The sequence below is a fragment of the Pseudoliparis swirei genome, chromosome 20 (assembly GCF_029220125.1).
Source record: "Pseudoliparis swirei isolate HS2019 ecotype Mariana Trench chromosome 20, NWPU_hadal_v1, whole genome shotgun sequence".
NCBI lineage: Eukaryota > Metazoa > Chordata > Actinopteri > Perciformes > Liparidae > Pseudoliparis > Pseudoliparis swirei.
This window is the reverse complement of record NC_079407.1, coordinates 7,750,000-7,769,242: the sequence shown is the minus strand read 5'-3', so window position 1 is coordinate 7,769,242 and position 19,243 is coordinate 7,750,000. Positions and strand designations below refer to the sequence as shown.

General features: G+C 41.9%; 1 protein-coding gene across 6 annotated transcripts in view; it reads right to left on the bottom strand.

Annotated features, from left to right (window-relative positions):
* Window positions 1-19,243, bottom strand: part of kcnab1a (potassium voltage-gated channel subfamily A regulatory beta subunit 1a) — a 108,058-nt gene that overhangs the window by 25,605 nt on the left and 63,210 nt on the right. For 5 of the 6 annotated variants that reach the window (XM_056440700.1, XM_056440703.1, XM_056440704.1 and 2 more), the window contains exon 2: window positions 4,605-4,648. In XM_056440700.1, the coding sequence (XP_056296675.1) occupies window positions 4,605-4,648 (44 nt within the window). Of the gene's footprint in view, window positions 1-3,285; window positions 3,345-4,604; window positions 4,649-19,243 lie in introns of those variants that run through there. The other variant, XM_056440705.1, reaches the window with a different exon arrangement.

Here is a 19,243-nt window from a genome sequence, read left to right as displayed (position 1 = left end):
AAATCAGAAAAGTGTGAATGCAGAACACCACATGGTATAAAGATCCCTGTGGCAGCGCGGTGTGTTTGGGCTTGACTGCAGAGTGGGTGGAGCTAGGGTGTGGTTCAGGGAACGGTGTCGGATTGTCATCAGCTGATTGATTACCAATCAGTCCAGCTGATGACAATCTGCGTTTGTGTATCTGCGAGTCTATCTCTGTAAAGGAGCGGAACAGACTGAAGACGAGAGTGCAGAGCAGAGACACAGTCCGCGGGCTGAATTAAATAAAAGATATTACCAAATATCCCTCTGGCTGCTCATCCTTGGTGCTTGGGGGGGGGGGGGGGGGATACAAACGTGTCACAATCCCATTTTCACTACTTTGTATCCACAGGATGCCACACATGCAGGACTTTAATTCAAGGTTCAGAGCGCGCTGACAGTCGGCACCCTAAATACTGTTGCAATCACAAAATGAATGTCCTCATAGCAACAGAGTGAAGTAGATGCGAGTCAGTCGCAGGTCAAGGTCACTCTTCTCCTTTATCATTGCATAACGTTGGGGCATTTCATCGAATACCGCGTCCTGGTTTTCAAGCTTAGTTTCAACGTTTTAAAAGCAGCCTTGGGTCTCAAGTCACATTGCAGCTGCCGAGCACTCCAAATTTCATTTTTAGGAATTGCCACGAGCAACGACTTGAACTACAGTCCGTTTTCATCTTTTGTTCTGAAACAGCATCTTCACTCGCATTAAGTGAAGAAGTAGGATGTGGGAATTCTGAACAGCAAGCAAGTGTTGTGGAGAAAACGGGCTCTTTGAACGACTACCCCATTATGTAAATGGAGCCAATGCAGGTGAGGCGACGCTGCGCTCGGGGCAACCTGCAACAAATGATTGAATCACGATGCAACATGATTGAATGTGTGTTTTGTTTATCTTTCAGTCAGGTGATACAAGTTAGAGTCTTAAAAAGTAGGATGGGAGCCAGAGCCTTCAGTTATCAAGCTCCTCTTTTATGGAACCAGCTTCCACCTCCAGTCCGGGAGGCAGACACAGTCACCTCGTTTAAGAGTAGACTGAAGACTTTCCTCTTTGATAGTCTTATAGTGAGGGCTGAATCAGGTTTAGGATACACTGAGCCCCTCTCTCTTTTTCTTTCTCTACTTATGGATGAATTTTCATCTCTCCATCACACAGTATTAACTCTGCTTCCTTATCCAGAGTCCTTGTGACTTCACGTCTCATAGGGTCCATTGGACCTGGCTGGGTCTGATGCCATGGCCCTGCTGATGCCCCGCCCACTCCTCCTCTCTACCTCCATCTGCCTGATGGATCATGGAGGTCTGGATCGTGGTCCATGACTACTACCAACTATTCATACACTCTGTCATACTCATTGAATGTGTTGTAACTCTGTAATGATTCCTTCTGTACACATCACATCTATTGCATCTGTCCATCCTGGAGAGGGATCCTCCTCTGTTGCTCTCCTGAACGGTTCTCCCCTTTTTTCCCTGTGAAAGTGTTTTTTTTAGAGTTTTTCCTGATCCGATGTGAGGTCCTGGGACAGGGATGCCGTATGTGTACAGATTGTAAAGCCCTCTGAGGTTAAATTGTAATTTGTAATAATGGACTATACAAAATAAACTGAATTGAAGTGTGTGGTATCTGCTGAATGTTTCTGTAAAAAGACGATGCGATTGTGAGAACACACACGCTCTTGACGCTGTTCCTTCAAGTTAAAGAGTGAAAAACCATTTAGCATCCTGCTCTTTGCCCTCTCTCTTCCTCTTACCCCCTGCCAGCAGCATATCCCTGGGCGCAGCGTGTGGCGGGCAGCTGGCATTATGCTGACCTTTTCTGCACCGTGAAGGCTCAGCCATATCGAGTAAGACCTCTCAGTCTACCGTGAACCACCTGGGGCAGCAGTGCTTAGATCCGGCCTTGAGACGGAGACATTACACTCAAAGCTTCACCACATTTAATCTTCCGCCAGCACCAGAGGAAATCCTCTTGGGTCCCAAATCTATTCAGCGAGCTTCGCCAATTGTATATTGACGTTTTTCAATCTCAATTTATCTGCATGTTTGAAAAGTCAAGTCAACCACAAAACAAAAAAGTCCCACATAATTAGAATGAATGTACCCTGCTTTTAGTTATAAAGTTGTGCCTGCTATAGTTTTTCTGCAAAACGTGTCTATCGTTCTCCTCATTGAAAAAACACAGATGAACTTTCCTGCTTCACCAGATGACTGTGAGAACAGCTGGTGTTAAACTCGTGTGCACGAACATCGGTCGGCACGGTGAAGGTCAAACACCAATAAGCAAAGCACATCTTTGAGGGGATGGGGACTTTAAAATCAGCTCAGGCCTGTCAAAGTCAAAACAAGAACAGAAATTAACCACCGTGCCATTTGGTGATTTAATGTCAAGCAACACTAATGATGCATGTATCGTAACGCTAAAACAGCTGGTATCTGCTGCCAAATGTGGTGATTGAGGTCAGCTGGTAAACAGAGAAACCGAAGCTGCCGAAAACGATAACTGAGGTTTAACTGCATCAGGTTCGGCCAAGTCAAATCCATGCAGTGAAGGATGCCACTGTGATTACTGAGATCCCATGTGTGAGGATCCTGTGGCGTCTCACCAGCAGTCAGATAGGAGAGAAATACAAGTTTATACAGCAGCAGATTAAGAGATTAGTCAGGATCGATCAAGAAAGGAAGAAATCCAGCCACAACACCGCCGTATGAGATCGGTAAATATGAGGAAGCGTCGTCAGCAAGAGTACAATGGAGGCCTTGTTTGGACTACCAGCTCAAATGAGTTTTTTGTCATTTTCAGATTGTATCCAGATTGATTTGAAAAGGTCCGGTAACGCCGCCAACGTCGCCTGCAGGGGACGAGGACGGACGGCTGCTCGCAAAACATTTGCAAACTTTGTATTAATGCAGATTTATTTCATGCTTGTTTGCCAAATCTTCGAGTCTTAGTCGTGAGAGTTTATTGCATTTGTGACAAGGAAAGTTTATCATCATCTCCTGGAGTAAAATGTAGCCACACTCTTTTTGTTCCGCCTGCCATGATGTGTGTCTCACGTTGCACTTAAACCCGAGTCCGTGTGTGTGTGTCAGAGTGAAGCAGAACTGCGGACCTTGTCAACCTTGTCTTGTTACTGATTTAAAACAGCTTCCTGAGTTTCGGGGGGCATCCCTATAGTTGTAACTGACATCTACCGCGTTACCTTTCTGATCACTTGCACATCACTTTGCAGACAGTCCGTCTTGAGAAACGATCTAATTTACCTGCCGTCTGAACGAAGCCTTGGAGTAACTTGGAGATGTGTAGCAGTAATGGGGAGACGCACAGCTGTTTTTGAAAAGACCAGAGGGAAGCTTAAAGTTAGGAGTGTCGATACATATTCAAACACAGGCTGGAGCAGGACTACAGAGCAGGTCTAAACTCAAGGCAAAGCCAAAAACATGATCATCGGAAGTCTCTTCTACTGCTGAATAAATACGAAGAACACTGAAATGTGACTGAGCCATCGTCTGTTCGCGGACACTGGCTGAAACGTCCTGCTGAAGGTCGACCTCTCTAAACTGGCTTAAGCTCATGTCCCATGACACCTGGAAGTTGTGATTTGGTTTACAGGAAGGGGGCTGATCCGAGTCCCCGAGGGCCTCGGAGCAGAAAGAACAGAGCGGCTGGTGTTTGATCTCATCGAGAGGATCACAGGTACTGATGTGCTACTCGCAGCATACCTTTTCATATGTATTTTGCTTGAGACTTCAGTCTTGAATTTCCAAACTTGGGTTGATGCAAATAATCTGATCAAAGGGAAAACAATTCTGTGTAAATGTGAGTTGAAGTTCAGAATTAACAGAACTCAGTGGGTCAAAACGACTTTAGTTACCTTGTTGGGAACAAACTCTAGTTTCCTTTTCCAACAACTTCATGGGATTTCATCAATGTGGAAGATCCCTGAAATCCTCTTCAGAAGATATATGACTTATTTATGGACAATAGGAGATACATGCAATAAGTGAAATTGAATGAGGAAAACTAATAAACGTTATAATTATGTTGGCCAAGATGATGTGGATGTGTATAGTAGGTTTTTATCCTCCTGGCTTCTATTGCTTTCATTTCATTTTCCAACTCTGAGATAGCAGGACCAATTAAAAACACACACATCTATTATTTGAGAGCTCTCCATTGTAATAAATATAGGTATGCTGCGTGTGCATGTTGTCTTCTACCCACTCTCATGCTATATATTGAAGCTGAAATGGAGTGGGCTTGATGGAACAATTTCGACCAGCAATCCACAGTGAAATGGCGACACACACACACACAGAAAAACACACCGACAAACACACTGACAAACACACTGATTAAACTACAGCGAGCCATTTTATCAGAAAGTGAATTATACCACCACAGTAGATGTGTTTGTTTAATACAAAAAAACAAGCTGAACTTAATAGAATTGTACTTAATAAAGATGGTCTCTTTTTTGTTGTTGTATTATTTGTTTAGGCAATGTAGTTGGTGTTGTTGCTGATAAGTAAGACTTGAGGGAGAAATGCATTATGGGCAGAGAAGCCGAGAGTCTACTCACCCAGCCCCAAGCAAGATACTCTGAGTCCTGACTTTCCGAGGTTCCTGCAAAAACAAAAACAAAGGGAATCACACAAAAGCTAAATCAAACATGTATTAAACCAAATAAGATAACGGATCTTAGAATCCAAACAGAAGATCAGTAAAGATGATCCTGCAAAATAATAAGTATCAGCTAGTAATCTAACTACTTAAATCATATTAAAAGTTGTAACTTGGACATAGACGAATCTGTACTGGATGAAAAATGGTGTATTCAAAATGGTGTCAATGAGACTGACATTCAAGTGAATAACAATCAGGCCTTTCATTTGTACTGGTGGATCGTTGTTGCTCTGCTCCAGACAATCACATGACAGCTTGACAGTTCTTTTGATTTCTCCTCAACAGGAAATGAAATTCCACTTTCGCAGACCTTAAGGTGGACGTGCCGACACATCCCGCCGGGTGAGTAAACATGTGTAACTGTGTGTGTGTGTGTAAATAGGTATATGTATATGTGTGTGTGTGTGTGTGTGTGTGTGTGTGTGTGTGTGTGTGTGTGTGTGTGTGTGTGTGTAGGAGGAAACCTCAGAGTGGAGTATAATGGTCATAATAATCAGTCCTTTAATGTTACTTTCCAGTCAGCCGTGAGAACAGACAGAAGGATGGAGAGAGAAATGAGACGAGAGGAAGAAATAATAACGAAGAAACATCCACACTCTTTGGACCAAATGGAAAAAAACATAAATCCAATCAGCGCACGCTGTCGTGAAAAATACCAATGGAAACAAAAGTTGCAAATCGTTTACAGCAGGATGGAGATGACGTATGTTTGCCAGTGTGTGTACTACACACATTTAGCCTCATTAGCTGTGTCATTACATACCTGCAAACTCATGAGGGGTGAAAAAGGTGACAACGGGTGCAGGTGACTTTTTTTTGTTTGTTGTCACCACACCACATCCACGTTGTTTGAAGCCTCAAAGCTTTTAGAACCACAACTACAGTCATTTTATTGTTCTGACCACAAATCTAAATAATGATAATAAACAGTTTAAGAACAAAAGGTCCTCCGCTCTGACTCAGCCCTATAATGATAGTAATAACAAATATACATTGTCATTATATATAATATGGTTAAAGTCATTCATGAACCAACTTCCTTTTTTTTTGCCTGAACAGTCCTCATGGACTTTTCCCTGAATCTGTTCTGTCTCTACCTTGTTTGTCACGATACTCATATTATAACTTCTATACATATTACATACCTGCCATAAATATCATGATACCCGATACCAGAATTCAATACACCATACAAACAATATGGTACCATAATTACGAGACTGGTATATTTATCTATAATAGTAATAAATAAAACATCTGTATGGTTCACTTTTTACCAACTTTTTCAACACTTAATAAATGACAGTAATATTAGTATTCATACAGCCAGATATGAATGAAACTACATGGTTCCATCATAGCATTGATTATACACTATGAGGCCGTTAGTCTCTGACCAGATGATCCACAGTTCATCAGGATGAGCAGCTGGAGAGTTACACAACTTTACAGACTGAAACATTTCACTTCTGGCATCTTTTTATTTTTTAAGCCGAAGTCTCTAAAGCTGCGCCACTTCTCTGGCTGTGAGCTGCGCAGTGCAGTGTGCGCAGACAGCTCGACACGGAGCAGCGCGTGAGCTCTGATCGCTCTCTTAAAGGGTACCTGTAGTGCAAAACAATATGTAGCCAGATCAAAAGATAATGTGTTTCTAAAGTGTATTCATGCACTGACGGTCCAGTATTCAATAACAATACGTAGTTTAGGCTGTTCAAAGTCCTCAAATCCGACATGCGACAGTGCACTGGAGCTTGAATATGTCGCGGGTGGTGTGACGTCAGATCGTTGATAGATCGACAGCCAGCCACAGCGGATGTGTTCAGATACCAATGTAAACAACGTCGAGCGCTCGCAAACAAATGCTGAGAGATTGAGAATATGGACGATGAAAGATTGTCTGATTCAGCAACTGGATACTTGTTTGAACCTTTAAAAGCAGACTATCCCCATTTAGTGAATTGTGACAGCGATGATAGCGATGATTCTGATGAAGTTCATGCCGAAGGACCGCCGGTCCAGATGCTTCACCGTGCGGACCGTGCACGCAAGTCGGCGGACGTTTGGTGCAGTTGTGGGAAATGTGCCACAGAAAACAGACATAGAGTGCATTTGTTGTAAAGAGCACGAACTTATGTCCGATGATATAGCAGGGCTCTCAAGTTTTGAAGACAGGCAAGCGTGAGATTTCCATCAGCACCCGATACAGCTGACTGTTGCGCGCGCCGGCATCGAGCCGAAAAGAGTTGTCGACGGGGGGGGGGGGGGTGCTAGTGACTATTTCTACTCAACAATCGATCGGCGTATTGCGCACCCCTGCATTCAAGCATTAAATAGCCGAGAGGTTTTTCAGCGTGAGGAATTAGATGTGTGGCGGAGTGCGTGAGATAAGTCCGAAATGCGTGAGTCTCACGCTCAATGCGTGAGACTTGAGAGCCCTGATATAGTGTCATTAGACCTCATCTGCTTCACACAAAAGAGTGAGCTTGATAGCTACATCGCGCATAAGCCAGCGCTGGAGATGTCTTTCATTGATGCAATGTTCGGCCGACATGTTCGGGGGGGCTAGTGACTTTTTCTTTGCTCCGTCCGTCCCGATGCGCGCAAACCGGTGTCGGGAGCTCCGCGGCGCACGAGACGGCGGGCAGAGGACTGTCAACGCAACACGTAGAGACAGAAATGACGTGCTTCTGCTGTAATGTGGCGCTATAGAGAAAGTGACAGGGGGGCGGGCCAATTTTTTTAAATGTCATGCGATCTACCAATACTACGCCGCGATCGACTGGCAGGTCGCCGCGATCGACGTATTGAGCACCCCTGATATAGATTGTGTAATTCTTGAGGCCACCGATCTATCCCAAGAAGCAACGCGTGTAGAAGTGGCTCCGGATTGGCTGAATTCCTTTCAACGACTCTACGTCATAGTTAGCTTTGAGCTGGAGTAAATAACTAGCAAAATGGCTGCGCCCACGGATTCGGAATTTTGACAAAGAAATGTAAATCCTCGGGTTATGCGTGACTTGTTGACAATAGCAGCGGGGTAAATATGATTTATTTGATGCGCCGAATGGATGTAGCACGTTGTTGTTTTGCACTACAGGTACCCTTTAATGAAGTATCGATACTAAAAATAAGCTAAATCACATCGTGTTTAACGTACGGGTACTTTGTTAGCATCGCTACACCGTGCAGCGTGACAGGAGTAGATGTAGCGGGCTAACATTCAAGCTAACCTGAACCCCCAAACGCTGTGGACATCTGAACGATGATTGGCCGAGACGCGACACGTCCCATCAAAGATGTTTTATTGCGAAGAGCAACACTTCACACTTTTCTCCACGTCTCACTGCAATCTCAACGGCAGCGGGCCAGGTGACCCCCCCCCAAAAAACAAAAACTCTTCGGATCTCCACGATTCACGTGGATGACCTATTTTGAGTTCAAAACGGTGAATTTCACCGAAAGGTGACAAGTTTGCAGGTATGCATTAACAACACACACAATCTCTGCTTAAATTTGACTTGTTTGATGTGTGTGTACATTCACATGCTTCCCTAGATACACACAGCATTTAGTCTGTCCCTCTATTAGATAATTACACACCTGCCTTCGCAACCTCATTAACCGGCAACATCAATGACATGCTGACTATCGTGTCTAGAAGGTCGTTGCCCTTTTACCCCGTTGAGCTCAGGGTCCCCTCTGGAGAGAATACATCAATAATTAGAGAAATGCACTCTGCAGCCAGGTGCGTCTCCCAGACAAAGAGGACGTTTCACTTGGTTGTCCCTCCCGGCTGCCTTACAGTCAAGATAACACAAACAGGGAGTTATTCATCTTGATTAGAATTATTAGTAGCATTGTTTCTATTATAAGTGTTATCCTCGACTATTACATTTACCCATTAAAGTTGATATTTTTTATTTTATTTTAATTAATTTTTTTATTTTATTAAGGATCCCCATTAGTCTACACCGTAGTGGAGACTATTCTTCCTAGGGTCCAGGCAAAAAAATAATACAAATACATAAAATACAGTACAGCATGATCAATTGTCACAAAAACACTTAGACTTTGAAAACAACATTTACATTAAAAGTAAAATAATAATACCCAAATACCTAAAATAATAACCTAATCTACTATAATTTCCTTTCTGATTATTGCTGCATTAAGTTTCCTTTTGAAATCACATTTATTGACTACAATGTTAGCACATTGCATTAAACATCTACTGTAGCAGACACAAGCAACATAAACATTCATTTGGAATTGAGTTTTTGTCCAATATTCACTCTCCTTCCAGCTCTGTTTTGATCTCCAACAACTCCTGAAGGAAACATCTGTCTCTGCGGCTGCTAAATGCTCCACGAGGTTCACCAGCTCGCTCCTTACTTTGGTTGTTTGATGCTAGACGGGTAGTGTGCAGTTGTTTTTGCTGAAAACAGACACCTACTTCACGTGAAAATGATGCTGAAGACAGAAGTGAGAGTGATGCAAAACAGTAAAGTGTTGCTGTGTAAACAATATATAAATGAGCTGAAAGATGCTTGACAAACTCTTAGATTACAGTAGAGGGGGTCCTTCCTGTTGGTTCCACTACTGTAGGCAAAGTGGCAGATCCCTGCCATGTCCAATCAAGCACGAGCAGGAGTTATTGTCCTGTCATGTCAGTTTGCTGAGAGCGCGTCCATGGCCTAATGAGTAAACTGATGCTACAGAACACACACACACACACACACACCGTTAAACAAACAGACTTTTTGAGCAGGTGCACAGCTAAAACCACAGCTCTAATTCATCAGCTTGTCGGCAGTACAGGTGGCATAGTTTAGAATATGGTACGTCTGCACTTTCCCATTTCTTATATTTAAAGAAGAAACTTTAAAATGTATCTCAAAGTAAAATCCCTATCATCATTTTTATTTTAAAAAAAATTATCTTCTTAAATGCACTTTTAAGAAGTGGAAAATACAAGAAGGAAACTTCTGTGTTCCATGCCGTGTATAATTTGAATAAAAGCGAGTGGTTTGCTTTTGTCACAGTTAAAGTTTGAGAAGCCGAACACATCCAGTATAATGTGAAAAGTTTCATTTATATCTGGACCAAAGGCAGACAAAATATGTGTGTCTCTCGTCCTGTGAGGTGCAATACATGTTGTTCCTTTTTTTAAACCCCAGATTTAAAAAATATAACAATGTTTTGATTACCACATCTATGCGTCTCGCACTTTGAATACGAGCTCCAAAAGGTCTCCGACTGCAAGTCACTGCAAATAAGGTTCAGCCCCAACACAAACCAATGGAAATGCAAAGAATTGTTCTCCTTTTCAAACCTTTGATAATTATCAAGTAATTTAAATTCCCATATGTCTCAAACGGCTGAATTAAAACATGCACAGCCTCAGTAAAGGCATCAGATTGTTTGTGTCTTGATTGACGGGTAAATTATTCACAGCTGTCAGAAATCTTTCATGTTTGCTCATCTTTCAAAACCACTTCATTGCTATTGCACCGTTAATCGATTCTTGGTGATGCATAAAAATTCTCCACAAAGGACTCTGAACATTTTGTACAAGGTGCCCTCGAACAAGTCCGAGGAGTTACTTTTGCTCTGCAGATACAGCACCAAGAGATGATTATGTGTGAATATGGTTTAAGCATGGCTCTACACAGACAATTCCCCAGTGTTAAAAAATCATTGTTAAAGTAAAATGACTCTTTCAGGGTTATTACAACACTAGAAAGAGTAAAAAGCCTCCAGTGTTGGTGTAAATATTCAGAGTTAAACATGTTGATGTAAAATATACAGTGATAAAGTGAATTGAATCAGTCATTACAACTAGAGCAAAAATGGAGAAAAAAACAGTGTCCTCTGGAAAGCTCCGCCTCCCTCCGTCTCCTTTCAAATTGAGTTTCATCAGGTGACAGAATTTCTCTAAATCACTTTAGAATAACTCTATATTGTGTTCAACGTACACTCTTGAAATATCGAATTGCAGACGGCTAACGTGACAAAAGCTACACAGTAGAATTGCCAGTGTCAATTCAACACTTAAAGAGTGCATTAACACTAAGCAAGTGAATGTGAGGTATTGGTACTCTGTTTTGAACCTCAATCTTGCGGTCTTTCACCAAACATCTGCAGTGATCCTGAAAAGGAGTGAGCAGGTTAAAAAAAATCAAATTGTAAAGTTACTTTTCTTGCCAAAAGAAGATTGACAGTTTCAGAAGTTTAAAAGTACAGGCCTGCCTAGAGTCAGGGCAATCTTTTGAATTGAGATCAGGGGGACTGGAGGCGCTGAGTCAGGCATTGTATGCCCTGCAGGCGATTAATCAGGATGTCGCTGGTCCCCGGCACAACCATGAATGATTACAATACAGGAGAGCAGGGGACCAGGGGACCAGGGGACCTCTATTTCAGGCTCAGAGAGAAAAGCTTGGTGGGAGCCAGAGCAGATCACATGTCAAAGCAAAAAACTGCACATTGAGATGAGTGATACGACCACCACATCCCACTCCGACCGAGTGCTTCAGTTACAAATGGAAGGATGGTATCCAATGTGTTCTCGCTACTGGGCATTTATATCGAGGTATAATGTCTTTTCTTCACTGTTGCAGAGCTTTCCACAAGGATGTGAGTAGCCAGCCAGTGGGGGGAAAGTAGCCACCTATAGGAGGATCCGGGTGCATGCTCTCAAATACTGTGTGCATAAAAGCCCACATTTGGTTCCTCTAGCACATTCCAATGAACATAAGAGCCCACATTTGGTTCCTCTAGCACATTCCAATGAACATAAAAGCCCACATTTGGTTTCTCTAGCACATTCCAATGTCCATAAAAGCCCACATTTGGTTTCTCTCACACATTCCAATGCCACAAGTTCTTCTTATTGCCTGCACTCACTGATTTTAAATATCTAAATAAGTTTGTAAACATGTAACTAATTATTAATATTATAGAGGAGAATAAGACTTTGAGCTCAGTCAGTAATTAGCTATTAATATTAAAACCCAGCCTATTCCTAACTGATGAGAATTGTTTTAAACAACAATCATGTGACGTGTATATATTATATTATAAATATATACATTAAAATATTATAATAAAAGTAGCCGGCTGGACTTCGATGAGTAGTGGGTTGTTTGGCCGGCAGCAATCGTGGAACAAATAACCGTTCTCAGATCAGCTTGGTTGGCCCGGTTACTGCTGAACCTACACGATTGCTTTTACTTACTCAGCTTTCACAGCAATAGATTGCAAGATGCATGAAATAACGGCAGAGAAGAGGACAATAGATGAGATAGAGAGAATGATGACGAAAAGAAGATCCCCCCCAATCGGGCTGGAGTGAGAAAGTGATCTTCTCCCTCATTTAAAACCCCTTTCAAACGATCTTCATAGATATGCAGACACTTATAGCCCCACACATAAATAACCAAAGCCCCACCACTAAACACACACACACACACACAGCCATCCTCCCCGATCAAATATTTATTGAAATATGAACCCCCGTCGCCACTTTCCAAACAGATATACCACAACAAGCCTCCTCCATCAATTGGGTTATTCATCTCCACTTAAACATGTCTTCCTTTGCCCGATGGACAGTAATGACTTTCTCTAATACCCCAATACGATGGCAATATGATCCTGTGTTCATGTGCCAGAACAGTGTCTCACCCCCTTCTCTCTCTCCTGCATGTCAACAGCCATCACCACAGCCCCGTCACTGACTCACCCATTACCTCCTCCGCAGCTCAGTATTCAGGGAGAGACAATAAGGTTATGCTGCGAGTCTGCATTTTAAACTACTACATCTAAAATATTTAGTCAAAATTAGTTTTTACTAGACAGTTGAGTGGAATTGGCCAAGAAGTCACATCAGAAAGTTGGAGCCTCGTCTCTATATTTGGCAAAAATGTCCTTGTTTATTGACTAAAATGTTAATTAAAACGTTTTTACAAAACTGTGACTATTGCAGTTAATGTATATTTAATTATTTATTGCACTTCACGTTAATATTTTGTACATATTTAACAAGAGTGCATGAGAGTTGCTGTGTGTATGCTACGATGAGTAAGAATGTCACATCTCAATTATAAAAAATGTCACTTTAATTTCCTCAACCAATTTTTTCATGAAGACATTGGCCACCCTTTTAAGTATATGGGATTTTGTTGTCAGTGTTTTATTTATGGGTGTACTTTCGGGATGTTGTGAATGCCTTCCAGTAGGAATTTGTTTCACTTGTGTGACCAATCTGAAATTCCGTTTACGAGACGGAAAAATGGTTATGAGCCACGAGAGACCATCTGACACACTTCTCCATCGAGTGTAAAACTGTCTGTGTGCGAGAGTGTGTGTGTGTGTGTGTGTGTGTATATATATCAGAGAGCCAATGAGACGGGGAGTGGGGGGGAAGAGGACAAGAAGGAAAGCAGGAGAGCATGCCGAAGGCCACCTAGTCAAAGCGCTAATGCCTTAAACTTGCATTTATACATACGTGTGTCTGTATATATAAATATATATATATATACCGTATTTTTTGCACTATAGGGCGCACTAGATTATAAGGTGCACTGTCAATGAATGGTCTATTTTCGATCTTTTTTCATATATAAAGCGCACCGGACTATAAGGCGCATTAAGCGGAAAAAAACAACTTTTCTTCGTAATCTTTTGGCAGTTGCTGCGAGACGGTAGTTCGTGTGCGGATAGAGAGATTACGTCTTTTCATAAAACGAAAGCACCCAGAAGGACCGCCTCGAAAGTCATTGATATTCATGTCCCGTACTAACGCTGTTGCCTTCAGTCGAATAGAGACTGTATTACTCCGCGACGCTCCTGGCTACGGTAGCCGTAATGCTGCAAGCGGTGCGGCTTTGTAGTTTACCAAAGTCGTACTAAAACATTTTGACTTAGCGCCGTGAGCGGCTTGTACCACACAAAATCGCTTAGAGGTCAGTAAGCAAAACCAGAATTAATCCATATATACGGCGCTTCGGATTATAAGGCGCACTGTCGTTTTTTGAGAAAATTAAAGGCTTTTAAGTGCGCCCTATAGTGCAAAAAATACGGTATATATACAGACACTCAATTTCGTGACTTCATATTTAATAATCAAATGTGTCTTATCTAATATTGTAACGCATTGTAATACTGTAGAAAATCACCTGCAACGTTCAAACTACATTGATTGGTTTGAGCTCAAATACTGATAACATCCATTTTTGCAAATCATTCCAAAGCCCATGCTGACATAGCAATAATGATGAGTGCCTCCCGCTCCTCCTCTCACACAGACTAACAATCTGCCCGTTCTCCAACACTTTTCTTCTTTTTTTAAACCACCCGCATGCCATTATCTTTTAAACATGGAAACTCTGCCGACGGTCACTGTGTCGACCTACATTCATCACAATCAATGCATATTCAACTCTTGAGGTCTGAAAGCGGCCTGAATTACGCAACTAAATGAGGGACAACTTCACTTTCTGTGTCCAAGCTGCTGCTGACTCCGTGACACATCTTCAGCCGAAGAGTCGTCCAACTCCTCACCAGAAATCTGCTCGTGATAAGGATATCCAGAAGACACTACTGTAGAAACACTACTGTAGAAAGTCCTTAGAGAATATGATATACACATTCATAATCATTCGTTTTGAGTTGTAATAGTATATTTACATAACATATTTATAGTTAAAGGCTGCAATGCTGATGACTTCACTTGAGAGGAAAAGGGAGCCATCTGTAGATACGCAAGCAGGATGATGTGAGGACTAATTATCCCTCCATATCTAATTGACTGAGTAATTGAGAGGGAGAAAGTTGCGATGATCGATTAAAAATAACAACAAAAAACAACACTCATCTTCTGAGATAAGCTATAAGACACTGTGCTGGCCTCGGACACATCAATGAAACGCAGATGAGAAAACATAAAAATCTGTAACCTCTAATAGAATGTCACAACTTCCAAATCATGCAAGATGTGCAAGCTTTAATTAGTGTGGAGAGCTTTAATGCAAATATGTCAGCCAGATGGAGAAGAAAAATAAACGGAGGGAAAGAAAAAGAAAGCAGAACAACAACAAAGCCAATTAGATATTTGTTTCATAAAAATAAAAGCATTAGGCCGATTCACCACGCTATCTGACGTTCTGCGATATCCTGCAGGCCGTAGCTCCAGAGCACATCCATCCACCTTGTGTCAAAGTCCCATAGGAGAACAAATGCGGAAGAAAAAAAGCCCTGTCATTTTTGAAAAGTCTTTTGAAAGCAATCTGCGATGTGCGTGTGGTTGAGTTAATGGGCCTTTGCAGCCATGCAATCATGTATGCATGAATACATAAATGCATTTGTGTATATGGTTCGGGACACATTTTCGGCCACCTGCTTGCATGTTGTGCCCGTACGCGTCTGTACCGGTGCGCAGAGATGGGCAGTGTTTCCATTACTTGTATTTGAAAAACATATTCCAATTACTTTTGAGTATTTTGTAATTTGTATTCGATAGGGCCGACAAAAGATCTAACGTAATTTGTAACCAAATACTTTAGACTGGAGTAATTTTGTATTTTAAATACTCAAAATACTTTCTCCACGAATCAAAAAAAAACTGTTCACAAGTTCAGTCTTCAGATCTTCAAGTTCAACAGATTGTCTCAAGGTAAATATTTGATTCGAGTGTGACAGACGTCAACTAGCTTAATGTATCATTTCTGTCTGGGTCTGGCTACATTGCCTAATGTAGCGATCCATGCTAACATGCTAATGATGCTAGCATGCTGTCTAGGCTAGTGCATAGCCAGTGTTTAGCAAGTTCAATTAAATTCAGTTTATTTTGTATAGCCCATTATTACAAATTTGCCTCAGAGGGCTTTACAATCTTTACACATACGCCATCCCTGACCTTTGACCTCACATTGGATCAGGAAAAACTCCCATGAAACAGAAATAACCCAGGGAAACAGGGAGGAAACGGGAAGAAACCTTCAGGAGAGCAACAGAGGAGGATCTCTCTCCAGGATGGACAGATGCAATAGATGCCATGTGCACAGAAGGAATCATTACAGAGTTACAACACATTCAAGGCGTATGAATAGTATATGAACAGTTGGTAGTAGTACCAGAGCGTTGTGTACATTATATAGCCCCAAGCTGAATGCTCTGCTATACCAAATTGTGAGAAAACAGAACATCGTGAAAAAAATGTTTTCCTATATTTTAAATACAGTATTTTGTATTTTACATTACTCCCATACACCGCTCTCTGCCTGTGTATGAGTAATATAGCAGTTGTCACCTTGCAAGCGAGGCGAGATAACGCCGCCTATGGGACTAGTAAGAAGCACACTTTCAGCAAATCAGTCTTTTGACACCTTCACAGTTGCAGCAGCAATATATATCGTGACGAGAGCGGCGATTGTGAGTGTGGATGGGATTTGCGGCGGTGCCTGTGTGCACACACGTGCTTGCGTATTTCATTTAGCAATGAATCATGGGGAAATGCATTGCTGTACACGTTGTGTACCCTTTGGTGGCTGCAGCGTGTAGAAAACGAATATACTGAAGGTGCTGGATTCGGGATTGTGAGCACTCATATTGAGCTGGAGGCTGGAAGCCAATGGTGCACGAAGAGCACAAACTTCGACAAGCCTATAGACTGACCAAGCCAGACGTGTTCTCACATCCTGTGCATGCGCCATAAGCATGCCTGCATGGCCGGCCCAGACGGGTCAGCATGGTGACGAGAAGCTGGCAGGACGACACACACACACACACAGAGAGAGAGAGAGCAACTCTGTTGTCTTCTCAGGTAGACAGTATTCCACTACACCTCGACGGAGCAAATTGTTGTTTATATTCTCGGCATTTCATTTATTGTTCCGTGTGAGAGATCAATACCGTCTGCAGCCAACATCAAACAATAAAAACCACCAGACAAAAAAGAGAAAAGGCACAGAGAATATGAAACGTATAGATACACTTTCTTCTACCTACCAGTGCAATGCGTCTACAACCCACACATCGACATGATAGAATTTGTATTTAAATATACAGTACCATAATTGACTATTATGCATTGCAGCTACTTCCATCCTTTCGGGTTTGTTAGAGCAGGATCGCTGTATTGGTGGTGTCCTTGTTATGTAAAATACACACATACCTCTTCATTTCTCTCATGAGGCAAATTTGCATGAAGTAAAGTACTCAAAATGCAAATCACTCACAATTACCTTCATACAGAGACAAGCAGCAGATGTATTTGCTCATGCGTTGTGGCATTCATCAGTGTAACGGCAATGCTGAAAGGCTAAGTGGATGTTTTAGCATGCGTTTAAGACACAAACATGTATGCATATGTGAATACTCAGGCATTATGTGTACAGTTGAGTCGATCCAGAAGGACACACCGAGCACAGCTCCGGAAGTGCCTGAAGTGGCTGCGTGGGCAAAACATTTCAGCTGAATCTTTCTGCCAAAGACTCTGATCTATTTGTTGTCAAGTGGCCTTGCTGTTCCACAACAGAGACTACATAGCTTCCAAAGCTTTATAAAGCCAATACATCTGAGAAAGGACAGGCCATCTCCAACGACTAAGATCCATAACACGACGGAATCACTTTCATCACCTATTTCAGTCCGATGTTTATCTTCCTTTTAATATTCATTGTGGCTTCAGAACCAAGACGATATCCATAATTCGAAAAGCAGCACCCCAACCTGCCTCGCAGGCAAATCGATGTCCCTTCCAGTTTCCTGTCAGGTTCGTGTGACGGGGTGAGGCTCAGGCGCAGAGAGACAGGCTGGACACAATATGAATAACAAAAAAGCACTCTTTAATAAGGCAAAACAGTTAACAAAAAACAAGGTCCAAAAGGGGCAGGCAGGGTCACTAGGCAGAACCAGGAACACGGACCGGATGACGGGAAAAGGACACGGAACTATAGAAGACAACCGGCAGGAGACAAGGTAAAGACTGACAATATATAGGGGGGGAAACAGGTGTACGACATCAGACAGTAACGAGACAAGAGTGGCTGAGGGCAGGTGCAGGGAATTAAACAATTAAGACAGAGAAGACACAGAGGAGACATAGGAGACACGGAACACAGGAGAAACAGAACAGGGTGTTACAGTTTCCAGTGTGCTGATGGGAATCCAAGCATTTCAAACAATTGCCAAACACTGTATACTGGAGGGGCAGAATATAGTCGAGAGCTGCAGCAACTGCAAGAGCAAGCTACAGACAGACTGTGGAGGAAATGCTGACACGGGAATACACACTTTTTGTCCCCTCACAGATTTGTTTTAAAAAGAACTGCCACTGATTCTTGTTTCTGCACAGGCTGCTTGCGTTTCTGACAACAGCTGTTGTGTCGAATTCTGTTGAAATTCAAGATATGGAAATTAATGCACTCGCATTAGAGTGTGGCTTGAAGAATTACAGTGGCACAAGCCTCAGGAGCTGAGAGTCGTGACTTCTCTTATGAACGTGTTAATATTGCAAAACACCAGCACCAAGAGGATGAAGCTATGGGCCCTTGTGTGCTTAAAAAAAACACAGTTTCACAAGATTACCACATACTTTGGTGTTCTTTATTTGAGAACGAAAAGCGTGTAAGAACATCTATCTCTTCAAGAAGGCCAAACAAAAACTAAATGAGATTCTTAGAAGATCCCAGACTCTCTTTCAGCATTGACACAACAGCTTCAAGCTCGTACAGTTGTAATGATATTCTATATTATTAAGTGTTCGGAGATTTAGCACAACCATCGTGTTTTTCTGCTGATGAATTTGTCTCTCTTCTCATCAGGAGGGAAGACATGGACACACAGACCAAGCGACCGACTGACTTATTTTTTCATTTTGTGAAAATGCCATCGACCAATCGGCTAACATGACAAAAATGAATGATTTACAACAAGAATTGGTGCTATAGATGTCATTGAGCCTCTGGTCTCCAACAGCATTCATGTGGTAGCGCTGTTGAAAAGATTGATCGAATAATAAGATAGTTTTAAATGAACAATTCAGTGAAAAAAAGTAAAATAGTTTGTTGTGGTGTTCATGATCCATAACTAACATTCTGTTGCCTTAAGGCCTTTTCTATTTTTGTTTAGTTACTGTATTAATTTCAGAAGATAATTTATATCAATATTTGTTTGTTTTCCGGTTAAATCACGTCTGGTTAAACTACTTCCGGTTTGGTCACTTCTGGTTGAGCAGCAGCAGAGGACAGCATACTGAGAAGCATCAAAGAAGCGATGCCGTGAGGGCTTCGACAATGTCAATATATATTATCACTGTTTGGGAATGTAGACTAAGTATTTGTATCGTCTTTGTTTTCAGTTTTTCCTAATGCACATTAAAGGAGGAAAAAGTTAAAATACTACGACTGTCTTCCTTGAACATCGGTTCAACTTGATGTTAAGTCAGAGTTCACACACTATGCACGAGAACATTACAAACATGTCGGAACTACTGATAAACAGCAATGACCTCAGCTGTAGATATGCGTAAGAACC